At 37.4% G+C, this 16,009-nt stretch overlaps 1 protein-coding gene across 2 annotated transcripts in view; it reads left to right on the forward strand.

The window, feature by feature from the left end:
- Window positions 1-10,281, forward strand: part of slc6a9 (solute carrier family 6 member 9) — a gene marked incomplete at both ends in the record, with an annotated part of 62,261 nt that extends 51,980 nt beyond the window's left edge. For both annotated transcript variants that reach the window (XM_079244056.1, XM_079244055.1), the window contains 6 exons: window positions 1,920-2,157; window positions 4,279-4,413; window positions 4,500-4,599; window positions 6,862-6,962; window positions 8,933-9,103; window positions 10,021-10,281. In XM_079244056.1, the coding sequence (XP_079100182.1) occupies window positions 1,920-2,157; window positions 4,279-4,413; window positions 4,500-4,599; window positions 6,862-6,962; window positions 8,933-9,103; window positions 10,021-10,281 (1,006 nt within the window). The remainder of the gene's footprint in view (window positions 1-1,919; window positions 2,158-4,278; window positions 4,414-4,499; window positions 4,600-6,861; window positions 6,963-8,932; window positions 9,104-10,020) is intronic.
- Between the last annotated feature and the right edge of the window lie 5,728 nt (window positions 10,282-16,009).

Here is a 16,009-nt window from a genome sequence, read left to right on the forward strand (position 1 = left end):
AAGCTTAACTCAGATTTATCTTCCAATAAAAGCTAAGTAAAAGTAAATCAATTTTCTACCCAGATCTACTGGCTAGCTATATTTTCTAAAATATCTAAAAGACAACTAAAAGAAAGAAAGAAAGATATTATTTATATATGTGCATACTGTCCAGATGTGACCTAAAACAGCAAAAATGCACTTTTTCTTATTTATATTTAACCAACAAATAATTCACGATAAGGATAAATACATGAAATAAAATTGCATTTATATTAAAAAAGCATCAGCTCCAGTTTTTCTAAATGATCAAAATAAATGAAAAAATAATTGACGATTGTTGTGAACTCTTGCTTTTAAAGGTAATTAGCACAGAAGTTGTCATGAGTCACTTCAAAACATCCTTTAAACAGAAAGTTTAATCAGTCAGGAGCCAACTTATAAGGGATAAAAAGAGAAGTAGCATAAACTTCGAAACACTTCAGCAGGGAAAAGAAGGGAGATAACACTTTCAGGACTTGCATTAAGAGGCTAGTTGCTCTATGTTTGGCCACCAAGGGAGCGAGCATGAGCCAAGGAAAAGGTTAAAACTGTGGGAAGGGGAGATAAAGAAAAGATAGGACATCCTTTATTTTCTTTGATTATCCTCACATAGTGACAGTAAAGGCTTGAAGGAGTTGCAGAGGGCAAAGAAGAAGGCAGAGGATATAATTTGCTCCTCTTCCAGGAGCTTGAGATAGTTTTATCTGTGCAAACAGTTGCATGAGGGTTCAAATCAGAAAGCAGCTCCGTCTGTAGAGACACTTTCTGCTTTCCTGTTACACCACCAATCGGTGCACAAACAGAAGTGCAGAGTGAGAGCATCAAAGACATCCTGTGTGAGAAAGCAAACAGGAAATGTGAGGGAGGCAAGCTGTGTGAAACCACATAATTCCCTTGTTAAATCTGAACAAAGCCCCAGACTGAGGGGGGAAAGCCAAGAAGTGGCTCTGCAGGTGTAGTCCGGAGGCTAGAATCAGTCACTGTCAAAGAACTCACCTGTCATTCTAAAGTCAGACATGTATTGTCTCCTGTTTTGATTTTTAATTTAAAACATAAGATATCTGTTTGAATAAACAAGTGAGAAACAAACTAGTATTTCTGCTAGTAAATCAAAACCACTTTGACCACAAAACAGAGCACAGAGGAAGTTTTATCAGACTTTTAAAGCAACATTTTAACAGGCCTTGATGTAGCTGTGGAGTGTCATAGATAGAATAAGACTTTGTGAGCAAAGCTTTAGAGAAAATCCATTCGCAGTTTAATAAAACATTATTGATCCCCCCTGTTCAACACAGCGTAGGTCAATCATTCTTTGGGCTTTTGTTGCTGCTGGCAGTGATGGAAACATTTAAACGTTAGAAGGAAGAATAGGCCAATCCAATACCAACAAATTCTCTAAATAAACAAACTAAATAAAAAGAGGGAGTTTCATTCAATACCTATCTCAAAATGCTCTCAGGTTGTGGAGGCTGATTATTTTGACATATTACAGGAGTTCCTGTCCATCATGTGGCCAAAAATGTCCTTTTCCTGGAAGAGTGGGATGGAAGATATACCAAAAAAAGTCCCTTTGAGCCAGACTTAAACTAGATTTACAGGCTGCGATGCACCTGTTTTAGACCACGTTGTTATAAAGCTTTAAGTCGTTTTCTCTCGAACTGACACTTTGATGAGGTCATGGTCAAAGTTGTGAAATCAACAAACTGACCAAAGTGCTTTACAGTCAGATAAACATGGAAATATGAAAGTATGAAACACATTTCTAATGACCATCATGTACAACATAATAAAAAGTTACTGAATACTTGGTTGGAACAGATCTGCATACACTTTATATAGCTCTATCTGTCCCGTTTTGCTTTTACTAAAGGTGCATTATGTCTTTTTGTGACATACAGAGACAGCATCATCATCAGTATAACCAACTGTGCGACCAGCGTGTACGCCGGCTTTGTCATCTTTTCCATTCTGGGCTTCATGGCGCTCCACTTGAATGTCCCTGTGTCAGAGGTGGCTGATCATGGCCCAGGATTGGCCTTTGTGGCTTACCCAGAAGCCCTCACTCTGCTTCCCATCTCACCACTCTGGTCACTGCTGTTCTTCTTCATGCTCATCCTTCTGGGACTGGGAACTCAGGTGAGATCAGTCTACTGTGTTACTAAAGAGTAATAAATACAAAGACTGTGTTTAACCATGAATAAAGAAATACAGCTTAATTCCTCATGAACTGATGCTGTTTTTGCAGATTGAGTGCAAACCACACATGGTCTCAATTAACTTGTTTAAGTTGAGGAAAAGTGGTGAAATGTCAGCCTCTCCTCTCATCCAAGCTAATCCAGATATAATACGACAGGGTTGCACCACTGAAAATGAAAGTGAATGTAGGATCTGTTAGAAGGTTTATACCAAAGGTAGTGAGATTTGGTCTCCTCCACATTAGAAACAGGGTTGTCTTCCTGGCTGAGAAATGATGCTAAGAGATTAATTAATCATCCTTTATTTCCTCCAGGCTCCACTGCTAATGTCTTGACAAATGAACAGTTTGTACCAGATTATTGGTTGTCCCTAGTTACATCATACTGGGAGTCATCCATAGAACTTTTCTTGTGTCACAAAGGTTTAAGAAGACAATAGGATAGATAAGTTATCAATAGATTTTGCTGGCAGTCACATCATAATATTCTAATAAATTCATCAGGGCTGAGGTCCAGAGTTGACGAAAATCATTCCAAAAGGCTTATATGCCTATCTGGTTTAGCTTTTTTTGGAGTTATTGACTAGATGGAAGGCCAAATAGTGTGACTAAAACTAAAAGTAGTAAGATGTTTCACAACTATATTGTCTACCAAGCAACCCACAGGATGATGGTCCCAACGCCAGTTTGTAAAACATATTTGGGGTTGAGTTGTAAGTTAAAACTATGAGCATCTGGACTAAACAACTCTTTAGTCCAGAATACTTTTCCTTTGTTCATGAGGTTTGAACTTTAGATTTTGAGAAAACAGGAAGTAAATTAAGACTGAACTCCTAGTATTTCTCTGCATGTTATGCATGTCCCTCAGCAGGTCTTAAACTGTTGTTTCCCATCAATTTGGGAATGGTATTTAGATCAATATAGATCAATATTTTACTCTATGAAAGGTCATTTACATGTGAGACTGATACAAATCTTTCCAGTGGACATCTCAGCAAGATTCTTCCATGAGACCATGCGATCGTTAGAGAAAGTGCAGGAAACCCAAGAGCTACATGGTCTCAGCTAGCATGTCAAAGACTGAAAAGTAGGACTTGTTTGAAAGGATTACCAGAAGAAGATTGTTCTCTAAGTCACATAGTTGTAAAGTCGGCTCTTAACAGTGAAATAATCCTGGAATAATATTCTTTCTACAGATGACACCAAAGTGGGCATTTTTTGCTCATAAAACAGCATATCAATACAAACACCTCATACCTGCTGTCAAGCACAGTGGTGGAGGAGTGATGATATAGGATTGTTTTGTAGTCTCAGGTATGGACACCTCGTATTCCACACAAATGGGTCATTTCACATGACAGTGACCTGATGGTGACTGGTAAGCTAGTTGTTACAGGGGTGGGCTTGGGCTTTAAGGTCTTGGGTCCAAGTCCTCGGTGTGCGATATATATAGATATATATAATTTTTAGTTGACTAACATTTATATTTAAGCTGGTTTAAAGCAAGCGGCAACCTCCGGCGGTTCAAAGTGAAGCCTATGCGGAAGTGCATAAAACTGCAGTTCCCCCTTCATCCACTAGGGGCTGGCTGCAAAACAGAGCAAATCTCCATAGACTCCCATGTTAAAAAGGCCAACTTCACAGCAGAAATAAACATGTTTACAGCCTGGTTCAAAAATCCATTTTCGGTTTATAGGTCTGGTTAACCTTCATGAAAACTGTGGGGGGAGTGAATTTTTTTCTAACTCGCCCATTTAAAAGTAATTTAATCTCGAAGTTTGGCATATTTAGGGGCGTGTCCTTTTGATGGACAGGTACCAATCTCCGGCTTCAAGTAAGAAGAACGTAGAACAACCGCGGTTTTTAGCCGGTTAACAACGTGACTTAGCTTTAGCCCGCTTACCTCCGTTAGCTGGTTAGCTCCCATTATCTCGGGGGTAACTCGGTTAGTCAACTGTCCCACTTGCCATATCTCTTATCATGTTAGACGGAACCTAAAAACCAGATGTCTCATCTGTAATTTTAATTCAATCCACAAACTTCCTTGTTACCCATTCTTGCAGTTCTGTCTGCTTGAGACGTTAGTGACGGCCATCGTGGATGAGATTGGTACAGACTGGATTATCAGGAACAAGACTGTCGTCACGCTGTCGGTCGCCATTGTCGGCTTCCTGTTGGGGGTGCCTCTAACAACACAGGTAGGTCTTGAACACACGCAGTCATGTCGATGCTCGCATCGTGTTTTCTGTCATAAAGGAGAATAATCTTGTGTTCCTGTGTGCAGGCAGGAATCTATTGGCTGTTACTGATGGACAACTATGCTGCTAGCTTCTCATTGGTCATCATCTCCTGCATCATGTGTATCTGCGTCATGTATATTTACGGTAAGAAGGAAATTGGCTGATTTTGCTTACATGACACATGATGGGACAAGTTAGTTTTTTGACAAGCAGGAAAAAGTTCCTCTGGATGATTACTGGCTACATGACTTTAACAGGTCACACATAATGTTATATTAATTCCCATCAGTTTTATTTATACATCCATCAACAGCTAAAATTGTTGAAAAAGCACACTTTGGAGAACATTATGTTCAAACCCAGGTGTATGGACTCATTACTTCATTAGGATCTGATTAATTCTGATGTCTGCATGTCAGATGTTATGAATGACTCAACAGAAAAGGTTACTAACACCGTGAAATCATAATTGATGAAGTCAGGTGTACACGAATAGGGAAATACCGATGCATCAAAGAGCTCATAACCTGAGCAGAAACATGTCATATGAAAAGACAGCTTCATACAATCTGTGATTTATGATCTTTATCTGGATTTGACTGATTTTTTTACTTAAATACTACTTGAAGTTTTGTTATCCAGTACCTAGATTTTCCGATAAAATCTTTTTAGTTGTCATTTTGATCCATATTAGAGAGATTATATCCCGTCCAAACTTTACTGAATGAATAATTTATGTCAGAACGTGATCTTTGCTGCCCAGTTAACTGGTATTTAGCAGGAGGGGATTCTATATAAAAACAAGTGGACCCACAAGAATGTGGTCTTCATCGCCATGTCTGGCCCTCCGACAGGCTATGAGAGTAAAACAGTAAAAATCCAAAAAGCAGGAAGCGCAAACAGAGGAAGCCTGAAACTGGGAAACAGGACATTTATCCAAACAGCAGTGAATGTATACCAGTCGTATTCAGCCCCAGTATGTGGTAGACTAGTTATACTATTAGAAAGCAGACAAAACTCCTGCATAGAAGAATAAAAATGCACAGGAACATATATATAACTAGTTTCAGATGAGAAAGCAAACCTTTTTTCTTTTGCAGAAACTGTACTAAAAGTTGATTATTTTGCAGCTGATCATTTATATTTATCCCTTCTGCCTTTTGTTAGTGTCTCCAGTAGTCAGATCAACTAACTGCATCGTGTGATGCACTGAAATTAAGAGCTGAATGAAAGCTAAATATTGACAGGAGGTTCACTTTTTTAATCTCTGAGCAACTTAGCCAAGCTGCTTGTGGGTTTGTTTTACAGCATAATGACTGGGAATGTTCAGTCCTTCACCTGCAATCTTCTTATTACATTATCATATGAAACGAGAATATTTTGAGTTCTTGGCTGCATGGGTGATGTAGGGGTTACTCCTGTGGCCTCACAGCAAGAAAGCTGCCAGTTTGAGCCTTGCTTAGGGGGGAAGGTTCCCACTCCCCAAAGACATGCATGTTAGGTTAATTGGCTATTCTATTCTAAATTGTCCCTAAGAGTCAGTGTGAGTGGTTGTTTGTCTCTCTGTGTGGCCCTGAAATGCAACCTATCCAAGGTGTACCCTGCCTCTTGCCCAGTGAATGCTGGGATAGGATCCAGCTTCCCTATGACCCTGAATTGGACGAAGCAGTTAAGAAAATGGATGGATCGTTGGATTTTGAGTTCTTTCGGGGTTATCTTAAAGTCATTTCCATTACTTTTAAGGCATGGTCTTTACAACAGATGCAACTAACACTAAAATAAACTTGTTGTCTTGACTCTATAGTGACTCTGCAAAAAGTTTTATAACTTTCATCCTTTTATCGTAACTGCTTCAATAGCTTTCATGGACTCATCAGAGCCTTGTTAGAGGAAAAGAAACTTCAGTCATCATGTTCGGTAGTGTGAAATAGAATCCTGCCTCAGGTTTCCAGCAGAATGCCGCTCACAAAGCAGGACTGTGATCATAAAACATGTAGTATCAATGTGAAGCAGAAGTGTCAGAATTTAAATAGTTCTTGAAAGCAAAAAGGGTCTTTTTTCACTGTCAGATCATCACTGATTTAACGTCAAAGAGGTTGGTGCAAAACTTAAAACATTTTAGAGTATGGATCCATTGTATTCATGCACCAGATAAAAAATGACCACTATAATGAGAGATCTGCACAATGCTCTGTTCAGTGATATAAGAAAATATCACAGATGTAGGGTGTTTTTGTTTGTTTGTTTGTTTGTTTTTTTAAGCAGGAGAAAAAAAAGGAAACTTGTATCATATGTAAAATTAGAAAAGAGAGAAGCGCAAGACTCTTCACTCCTCTGCCTTGGAAACTCTGAAACTTCATGAAAAAAAAAAAAAACTTTTTTGTTTGTTTGTTTGTTTGTTTCTAGGTCACAGGAACTACTTCAAAGATGTAGAGATGATGCTGGGCTTCCCTCCTCCTCTCTTCTTCAAAGTCTGCTGGAGATTCATCTCCCCTGTCATCATCTCTGTAAGTTAACACATATGTATGTAATGAAACTGTTTCACACACACACTGCTTCTTATTCATCTGGTGGTGACTGGACAACTAGGTGTCGTATCTGAGTTAACGCCATCGCGCTCAACATGGAACAAGTACGAATTACTGCAGTCGTATTTCCAGGTGAACACACACTGCAGAGGTGTGTTAATCTGACATACGATCAGCTCCTACGCAGACGCCAAAAGTTTCAATTACCGAATAAATAAGCAAGAAGTCCGATTGAACTTGTCTTCACCTTCTGTGTCACGTCATTACAGTAGCCAATCAGATGTCATGTTGATGCTGCTACTGTTAATGATGGAGGTTTTTTTTTAATATATATATATTGTGGGTTTGATGCAGGTTATTGCACATTATGTTTTAATATATTTACATATATTATTTATTATATATTTTTGTTTTCCACTTTATAAATGTGAATAATCCCATAGTAATCAGTTGTTCATTTTAGAAAGGACAAGAAGAAAGTGGCAGAGCAAGAGATAAGACATTAGACTGACTTTCACTGGTTGAGGAGAGCTTAGAGAAGAAACAGGATGCAAGATGGGTGGCAAATATTCCTTCCTTGGGAAGTGCTTCTGTGAAAAAATCTGCCAAAGTTTAATATTCTGCCTTAAATTCTTTTTCTTTTTTTTTTGTTATCACCACTGTCATCCGCTTTGCTTTGCATGTTCAGGAATAAAAAAGACTTTGAACAGAAGAATGTTTCCTTTTTAGCTAGGTCATATTTTATTTGATTAATTGTCATTTTTAAACAAAATTAATATGAATTTGGTATCATTTGATTGGATTATGATTAGATTAGATGATAGAACTGGATTGACTTGATTAGAATTGGATTAGATCATAAAAGTGCACTCAGATAAATTTGTTCAGATTTCATGGACTCTTGTTTTATCCTAATTGCATATCTCACAAGTGCGTCACAGCTCATTCTATCTAAAATAAGTATGAGGAACATAAACAGAAAACGTAACAAAGTCAGCATGAATTAATGGCCTCGCTTTAACAGATCAGCTCCATTAATCTAATGTGTGAAAAGGGCTATACACACACCTGTTGATCTGAAACCAGTCCTGATTGTTCATTTTCAATAAGTCATGTTTGCCTACTGTAAAAGTTGCAGATTTATTTTAGCAGAACAGCATGCAGCTCTGTGGCTGGATGATAGAAAGGTTATTTTGAAGGTGGTTATAAGTTTTCCTGTGTTACTGGCCAGTTGTTTGAGACCTGACCTCCATTTGAGCTGTCGTCGCCGCTAATCTTTTTTACTTTTGTTGGCTTTGTTTCCAGTATAAAGCTCTCAAACAAATCTTTCTGAGTGGGAACTGGACACATGCAGTGGCTGTCAATGGTGTTTCCCAAATAGGCGAATTAGTCCACTAAGCTACTGGGTCAAGCAAGAAATTTGTTGTTGTGGTCAGAATTCAGGCACACTTTTGTTCTGTCTTGTGTTGCTCCAGAGAAGAACATGCTGCTCTCTGGAGTCTCTGTCAGAACCGTGACTAACAAGCTTCTGCTAGGATTTTCTTTAAAAAATTATTGGAAACTTTTATATTTATAAAAAGAAAAAAGTATCTATAATGTGCTTTCATTAAACTGTACCGAGTGGATTTTTCTGCTCATTTTAGTTTATGTTTGTGTGCTAAATCATGTGTTTCATATGAAAACAAACTACTTAAAAAAAAAATATATATATATATTCTAATTGTCAGTAAATATTCAACACGTCCTTTTTTTCTTACATGTCGGTAGATTATCTAATAAACCTTTTGTAATTACTTAAAGAAAATGAACAACCTGCCTTCTTTCAGTTCCATGTGTTTAAATCTGTTGGCTCTCAGAGATGTTCTGAGGGATATTTATAAGATATTATTATGGTTTGACACAAAAACAAGATTAAATGACTGTAATCTGCTTTTCTTGTGTTCCTGCAGTTCATCCTGATCTTCACAGTGATCCAGTACAAGCCCATCACCTACAATGACTATGTGTACCCTGGCTGGTCCTTGGCAATTGGCTTCGCCATGGCTCTGTCCTCAGTGGTCTGCATACCCATCTATGCACTCTACAAGATCTCTCGATCCCCAGGAGCCACCTTCAGAGAGGTACAGTATCAAGTTCAAGATGTCATGTCCTTAAAAAACGGCTTCTGAAATGTTTCTCTTATGAGATAAAGCAGATCTAAGGTGTACTGTTTTATTACAGCAAAACCCAGCAGCATAGTTAACTAAACCAGTTTAAACTTCTCAGAGGGAATATTAAAACACATTTAACCTTATAATACCAGATCTTTGACTATTTAAATATGAATGAATATATCCAGTTGTTAACAATTTGATGTGTCCTCTGCTTGTCAGTGGATTCTTAAATTAAAACTGCAGTACTGACCTTGTTTGATAGGTGCTAGAGCACCTTTTTGGAACAACTTACACCTGAAAAGGTCCATAGAAGGCAGTACACTTGTACACAATGTGGAAGTAATTACCTATCATACAGTTGTTGCTACACTTGAAGCCACTGGATGCACTCACAGATGAAAACATCTTTATGTTTGGATGAATTTTGCCACTGACAGCTACTGTCCACTCATAACTGCGCTTGGCATTTTGAGGTGATTGCTGTTGTCAGTATTTCGCTAGTTTCTATTTAGTGTACCTTTAAATTAGATTTGGAAAACTTTATGTCAATTTCGAAGATCACTTTATTAGGTAGTGTTACTTTACTTATTAGGTACTGTAACTCTAAAAGTAACAGAAGTTGTAAGACACAATTTCCAATTAGATTTATTGGGAAAGGAGCAAACTAGCCAAAAGTACCTGTAATATAGCAAGAATATACAGTATTACAGGTATCCTTGATATATCACATGTACTTTTGGCTAGTTTGCTTATCCATTCTTTTTTTTTTCCAAGTGATGAGTGGAGTACGTTATTCCAATTTTCTCCTTTTTTAACTTATTGAACTGGCCGCAGCTTGAAACTTGATGCTCTGACTGACGTCTTTCTCTCCAACTTTGTCCCAGCGGTTGAAGTTTGCATGCCAAGCACATCCAAAGTGGGGTCCCGCCCTACAGGAGCACAGGACAGGCCGCTACGCCTCCGTGGTTTCCGAAGATACTGTGGAGGCCCGTCCCTTAAAGGAGAAGGAGGAGCTGAAGGAAGAGCAGAAGGAAGAGGAGAACGAGAAAGAGAAGGAGAAGGAGAGGAAGGATGAGATTAGCCTCACCATCCAGGGAAGCAACGGCTCCACCAACACACACAACAACCCCAACCCCAGCGCATAGACGCCATCCCCTCTCCTCTCAGTGCTACTGGCCTGTGTGGCCCACTGTCTCCTCCTTCTCTTCCTCCCTTTTCCTACCTTCTTCTCCATCCTCACCCCACTTTCCCACAGTCCTCTGTGGGGGAGATCCCATTCGCTGGAGACCTTTACATATTGTAAGGGCTTATTATATCTGTCCTAACCTCTTCTGTCTGTCTGCGTGTTGTCTCTTGATAAATGAGGAAAAAAAATGAAAGGAAGAAGAAACTGGGTCATCATCCAAAAGATTTGTGTGCATGTCTGTCCGTATGTGTGTGTGTGTGTGTGTGCTTGTGTGTGGGTGAGTTTTTAATTTGTTCCTCATAATTTAATAAAGCAGTTTGTTTTTCCTTTCTTTTTTTTTTTTTAAATTAAACCTGTAAATGTCATCTCCATCAGCAGTTAGAGGTACAGTAGATTGTGAAGCTGCATGTGTTTTGTTTTGTGCATGCAGCAGCATAGAGACACACACTGTTCTCCTGGTTCAGTTGGCTGGGGCTGTTTGGAATGGATGACTTTGTAGCAGCAGTGATTGGGGCAGCTGGAAATGTGTGGTGCTGCAACTGCAGAGAAAGGAGGGTAAACTATGTCTGTACTGGCCATTTACAGTGTTATGATGCAGAAAAATTGAAAGATCTATTCTGTAGCAGCAGAAGGAGTCACGTTCATATACTCTGTATATTTCACAGCACACAGTGACCTCAAACACAGCTGATCTCAGCTTAAGACTAAGGTTCTTGCTTTTTTATGCTGCTGCTTCTTTAATGAAAAAAAAAATTTAATAGAGCACAAATATTTAACAAACACCTGAGAAGATAAGAGATATTTAAGGCAGATTTTACTGTGGAGATGTTACATTCGTAGCATTTTTCCATTAAAACTGCTTAGAGTATGAGGACTAGGCAGAGAAATGTCAATGAGTTGTACTGTAATGTTGCATTCACACATGCATGTGCAAAGCACATTTATATGTGACAGAAGAGGTCCCAGTGCCCATTTCTCAGGGTCCAAGTGAAGGTAAACTTTGCGGTTCCTTGCCTGTGGAAACTGTTAACAGGGACTGAAACCACCTAACTGGATACATATATAATATGCCATCTTTTCTTTAGTCTTCCAGACATTGCTTTCGGGTGAAATGCATTTTGGGATGTGGTGTGTGAAGGAGAATTTGTGCGTCGTCATTGGCATCTCCAATGGGACGCAGTCGTCTGCCCCATTCAAGCGTGTTACCAAAAACATTACCTAAGCTACATGAGTGCTGCATGTGTTTTTGGTAACATATATCTCTCAGATACTGACATGCTGTCAGTTTCTTGCTGTCAGTGGAATCCTTTAATGTACTAAAGCTCTGAGCCAAGCTGTGCTGTAACTGATGGAGAGACAGAAAACATAGAGATGTGGCTTGTTTTAAGAGGAAAGCAAGAGCTCTGTAATGAATTATGTAGTTTTAAATGTAGCTGCTTAGACCTGTTCTTTCAGTAGATTTCTCCTTTTTACCTCTTACTGTAAAGTAACTTAGTAAATAATAATGAAGATTGCATATGTTTATTTTGTACAAAAGATATAAACTATAGAATCATTAACCTTGTTTACCATTCCTCATCTGTGACTTGTTGCTGTTTTGTTGGAGGGTGAGATGTGATACAGAGGGGTCTTTTTATCATACACAGTTGGGTTTCCAAGAGTGTCTTTTTGGATTATGTCCAGTACAGTATTGTTGTAGTGTGGTGGCAGAGGTATGCAATGATGAGCCAGCAGATTCAGGTGACGTCAAGATGCCTCTAGCTTTACCAACAGAGACCATTTTGGGGATTGCATTAATTGTGGCTGTTTCTTTCCATTGACTCTTCAGGTTTATACAGTTTGTTAACTATTTAGGAACTTTAGGGTTGGAATACTGATGTAAGCACTTAAAAGATGAACATAATATACAGAACTGCATTTAACATACAGTATGTTTATATAAACAGCAGACATGTTGTCCTTAAAGAAAGTTAGATGAGCAGCTACAGTTAGCTTAGCACAAAGACAGAAGCTTAAAAAGGCAATGCTAACTGTGTCGGTAAGCATTGCCACAGATGCCAGGTAGCACAATTTACTTCCCAACACTTCTAAATCTTTGTGTAGACTTCTTTTGAAAAAGAAGAAAACTATATAGTTTCCTGGCAGCTGGTCTCAGCCACTTCTAAAACTTTCAAATTTGGCTAATGCTAAAAAAGACGAAGTTAATTAGTTTTAGATAAGTTGGGCAGTGGTTTCCTTTTTTATGCTAAGCTAAGAAAACTTGATACAGGCTGTAGCTTCATATTTAGAAAAAAGCTTAAAAAACAGAAATATAATCTTATTTAAAAGTCTGAAAGACAGCAAATAAGCACATTTCTTAAAATGGTGGATTTAAAAAAAATAAAGTCTCAAGCACAACTTTGAACTAATATGCACATGTTTATTCCCCTTTTCATAATTTTTCCCTAAATGCCAATTCTTAGAAGATAGCTGTTTTATAGGGTTCTGCTATATTAAACCACAAGATGGAGCAATGGTAAAACTCAGGACAGAGAAGGCTCAACAGACCAAGAGCTGAGATGTGACTACAGAAGACCCAACAGATGTTTAGCAAGGATTCAGTGTTAAGCAAAGGTACTCAGATGTAATGAACCACATCACGCACAATGAACATTTTGAAACAAGCACACATTTTCAATCAGCTTTTTAATTGGCTTTAATGCTAAAAAAAATAAAATAAAACAAATATACAGGATATGCTCTACCTAATCCCAACAATAAAAAAAACCAAACTTTGCCGGCAGTTTCTTTTAATGTATTACTAATATTTCAAACCATATAGCATATTTCCTCATCTTTTTATTATTATTTTTAATTAATCCTGCAAAATCAGGTGCTCTGTGACACAAGCCAGGATCTTTCTCTTCTAATCTAATTATACTGTTCTTGTGAAACTTTTCAGACATCCTCTTTCTACTTAAGTTTTACTTGTTGAAGGATGTGAACAGGAACTTCTCGTGCTCAGTATAGAGTGGGACAGCATGTAGCCCAGACCATATTCTGTTTGTAATTGTCTTGTATGTTCTTGTTGTTATAAGTGAAGCTTAGCCACCACATTCCCTGTAAATCCCAACGTCTGCCATCTCTGCTGGCCCCACATCTCTTCCACCTATTTTACAGTAATGTAAAAAAAAAAAAGAAAAACAAAACAAAGGAAAAAAGAAAACAATATAATCAGATTGTGTATGTGTGTTTGTTTCTCTTTGCCTTTACTTTTGGGGGAGGGTATGTTTTTTTGCGGGTCAGGGGAGGGCAGATATGAATTGATTTCAGTTTTGATTTGTCATGTTTCTGGTAGTGTAATGTAGATGATGTCAGGTGCATTGTGTATTCTTTGTGTCATAGTTTAGCTCTTACTGCTGAGCCTGCATGTAAAGCAGGTCTAGTGTCAGTATTGATGTCCATGTTCCTCTAATCTACCAGAACTAGCCCTGTCCTATTCTGCTAATCATTTAGTGTCTATCTTTTGGAAAAACAGACATTTTATACTAAAAGATAAGAAAGAAACATATTCACAGTTGTTCAATGACACTGCTTTTTGTTTGCTTTTGAGGTTGTATTCATAGAAAATAAGATAAAGCCAGCTGATATTAAAAGCATTGCCAAACAAATAGCTTTGGATCGAAACTTGAACTACAACAGAATGGTTACTTTTTACTGTGAGCTCTGGTGTAGGCAGACACTGCAGCTACATGATGATGCTTTTGTTTGTTTGTTGTTTTTCTTTCTTTTTTTTTTTTTTGACAGTATTACATCTTCATGCTGTTTTATACAGCACAGTGCCAACAGACATACATCGCTGTTTACCTTTAATATCCGGTGGCCCTAAATGCGAGCAGATTGGTTGTTTCTGTTGTTGTAAAAATTAGACAAATACCAAAATGACCGTGCAACCAGGATATAATAAACATGTCAAACTAGAAATTTAAATCTTCAGAAAATGTTATATGAGGATATTTTAGGCAAAAAATGTATCATATGTATCAGACAGGGATCCATTTGCAACTTCAAATTGATTTTTTTCTTTTTTTGGTTATTTAAACCTTCATTTGTGTGGCTACCAAACTTCGCTCCTGAAAAATACAACTGAGAACAATAAATTATTAACCCAGGTCTTCAAATATTAATGTAACATTATCTACCATCACCATGCAGATAGTCGCTGATGCTGAGAAACGTAAACTAGGCAGACCACTTTTGTATAAGAAAACATAGCACTACCGCTCAATTGTAGAGAGAGAAAAAAAAAACAAAACTGTGATTTTACTTATTTTTGTGGTTCTCTGTAAACATTACCTCTTGAATTTCTTACTACTGCTCATATAAGCATAATCTCATGTTGCAGCACTTTAAAGAAATCAGCATTTTTTATAAGCAGCAAGATATATATATGATTAATAATTAACACTTCCATTTGAAACAGCACAAATAAATGATGTCTTTCAGTGGTATGGCTGAAAGAATTTGCAGTGTTTCTGGTTTTGTTTCAATAAAGGAATGGAGAAGAAATGCACAAGAGAGAAAAAAAAGAACACAGTTCTTCTGGTACCTTCTATCATATATATCTGTCTATCTATCTAACCATGTCTGTTCTTCTTGTTCTTCAACCTTTAGGGCCAAAATCCATTGAAATGTCTTAGTCCTGTCAGCTGTATATCGTAAACTGTTGAATTACAAAATGGTAAATAAAATCTATTTTAAAGATCAATTTTTGTGTTTCTTTACAAGCAGCAGTGTGTGTATTTTATTGTTGATTACAGATATTTACTGTTTTACGGTTCAGTTTTTTGGTTTAGTTCCTTCTTTGTTACTTTAAATTTTATATATCATACTGGCTCAGTCAATTTCCATAAGAGACATTTTAATAGTTTGTGAGTTAGCATAATTTGAAATGTTTCAGCTTTATTGCAATGTGATTTTTGACCAAAATAAATATAAGTTTTACCCTATAAAGTAATATCTTATACATTTACTGAACGAGAAGTAAAATTCACCCTTATTCAATTCAGTACTGAGAGAGGTTTAATCCCTGCTACCATATGTATTATGTGGCTAACAGTATCCTACACTAGCTAGCTAGCAATATGTGACAGATGTCTGAGTGGGGAGATAGCAGCTGTGTTTACAATGTGCTGCATTTATTTAAAATCAAGATTTTGTATAAGAGTTTACAAGTAGTATGTAGATATGCCAAGAGAGTACCAATTTAAGACATATTTTTAATAAGGCATGCTAACAAAGCTACATACTTGTCCTTGCTAGGAAACAAAGACAAAGTACTGCAATTGTCTCTGAACAAAAGGTCCTAAGCAGAATATTTTATCAATCAACTATTTGCAATCAGTAACATCTGTTAGCTTCAAGTTAAAATGCAAGACTTTTGCTAGTTTAGAATTTTTAAGATTGAATAAGTTTACTTGTTTAGTTGTAGCCCTTTGATCAGCCTTTTACTAAACAAAGAATGAAGTTTTGGACCCACACCAGTAAAAGAGCAGACTGAGGATCAGGTTTGCAAATCCTAAAAACATCTGACATCTCTCAAAATGTAAAACTTCGCACCTGTGTCACAGCCAGTCAACTGGTTTGTCAACTCAGTTGTTTAAACAAAAGTGTGGTAATATCTTAGGATATTTAAGAATGATTGTGTT

The sequence above is a fragment of the Telmatherina bonti genome, assembly GCF_933228915.1.
Source record: "Telmatherina bonti genome assembly, chromosome: 7".
Lineage (NCBI taxonomy): Eukaryota > Metazoa > Chordata > Actinopteri > Atheriniformes > Telmatherinidae > Telmatherina > Telmatherina bonti.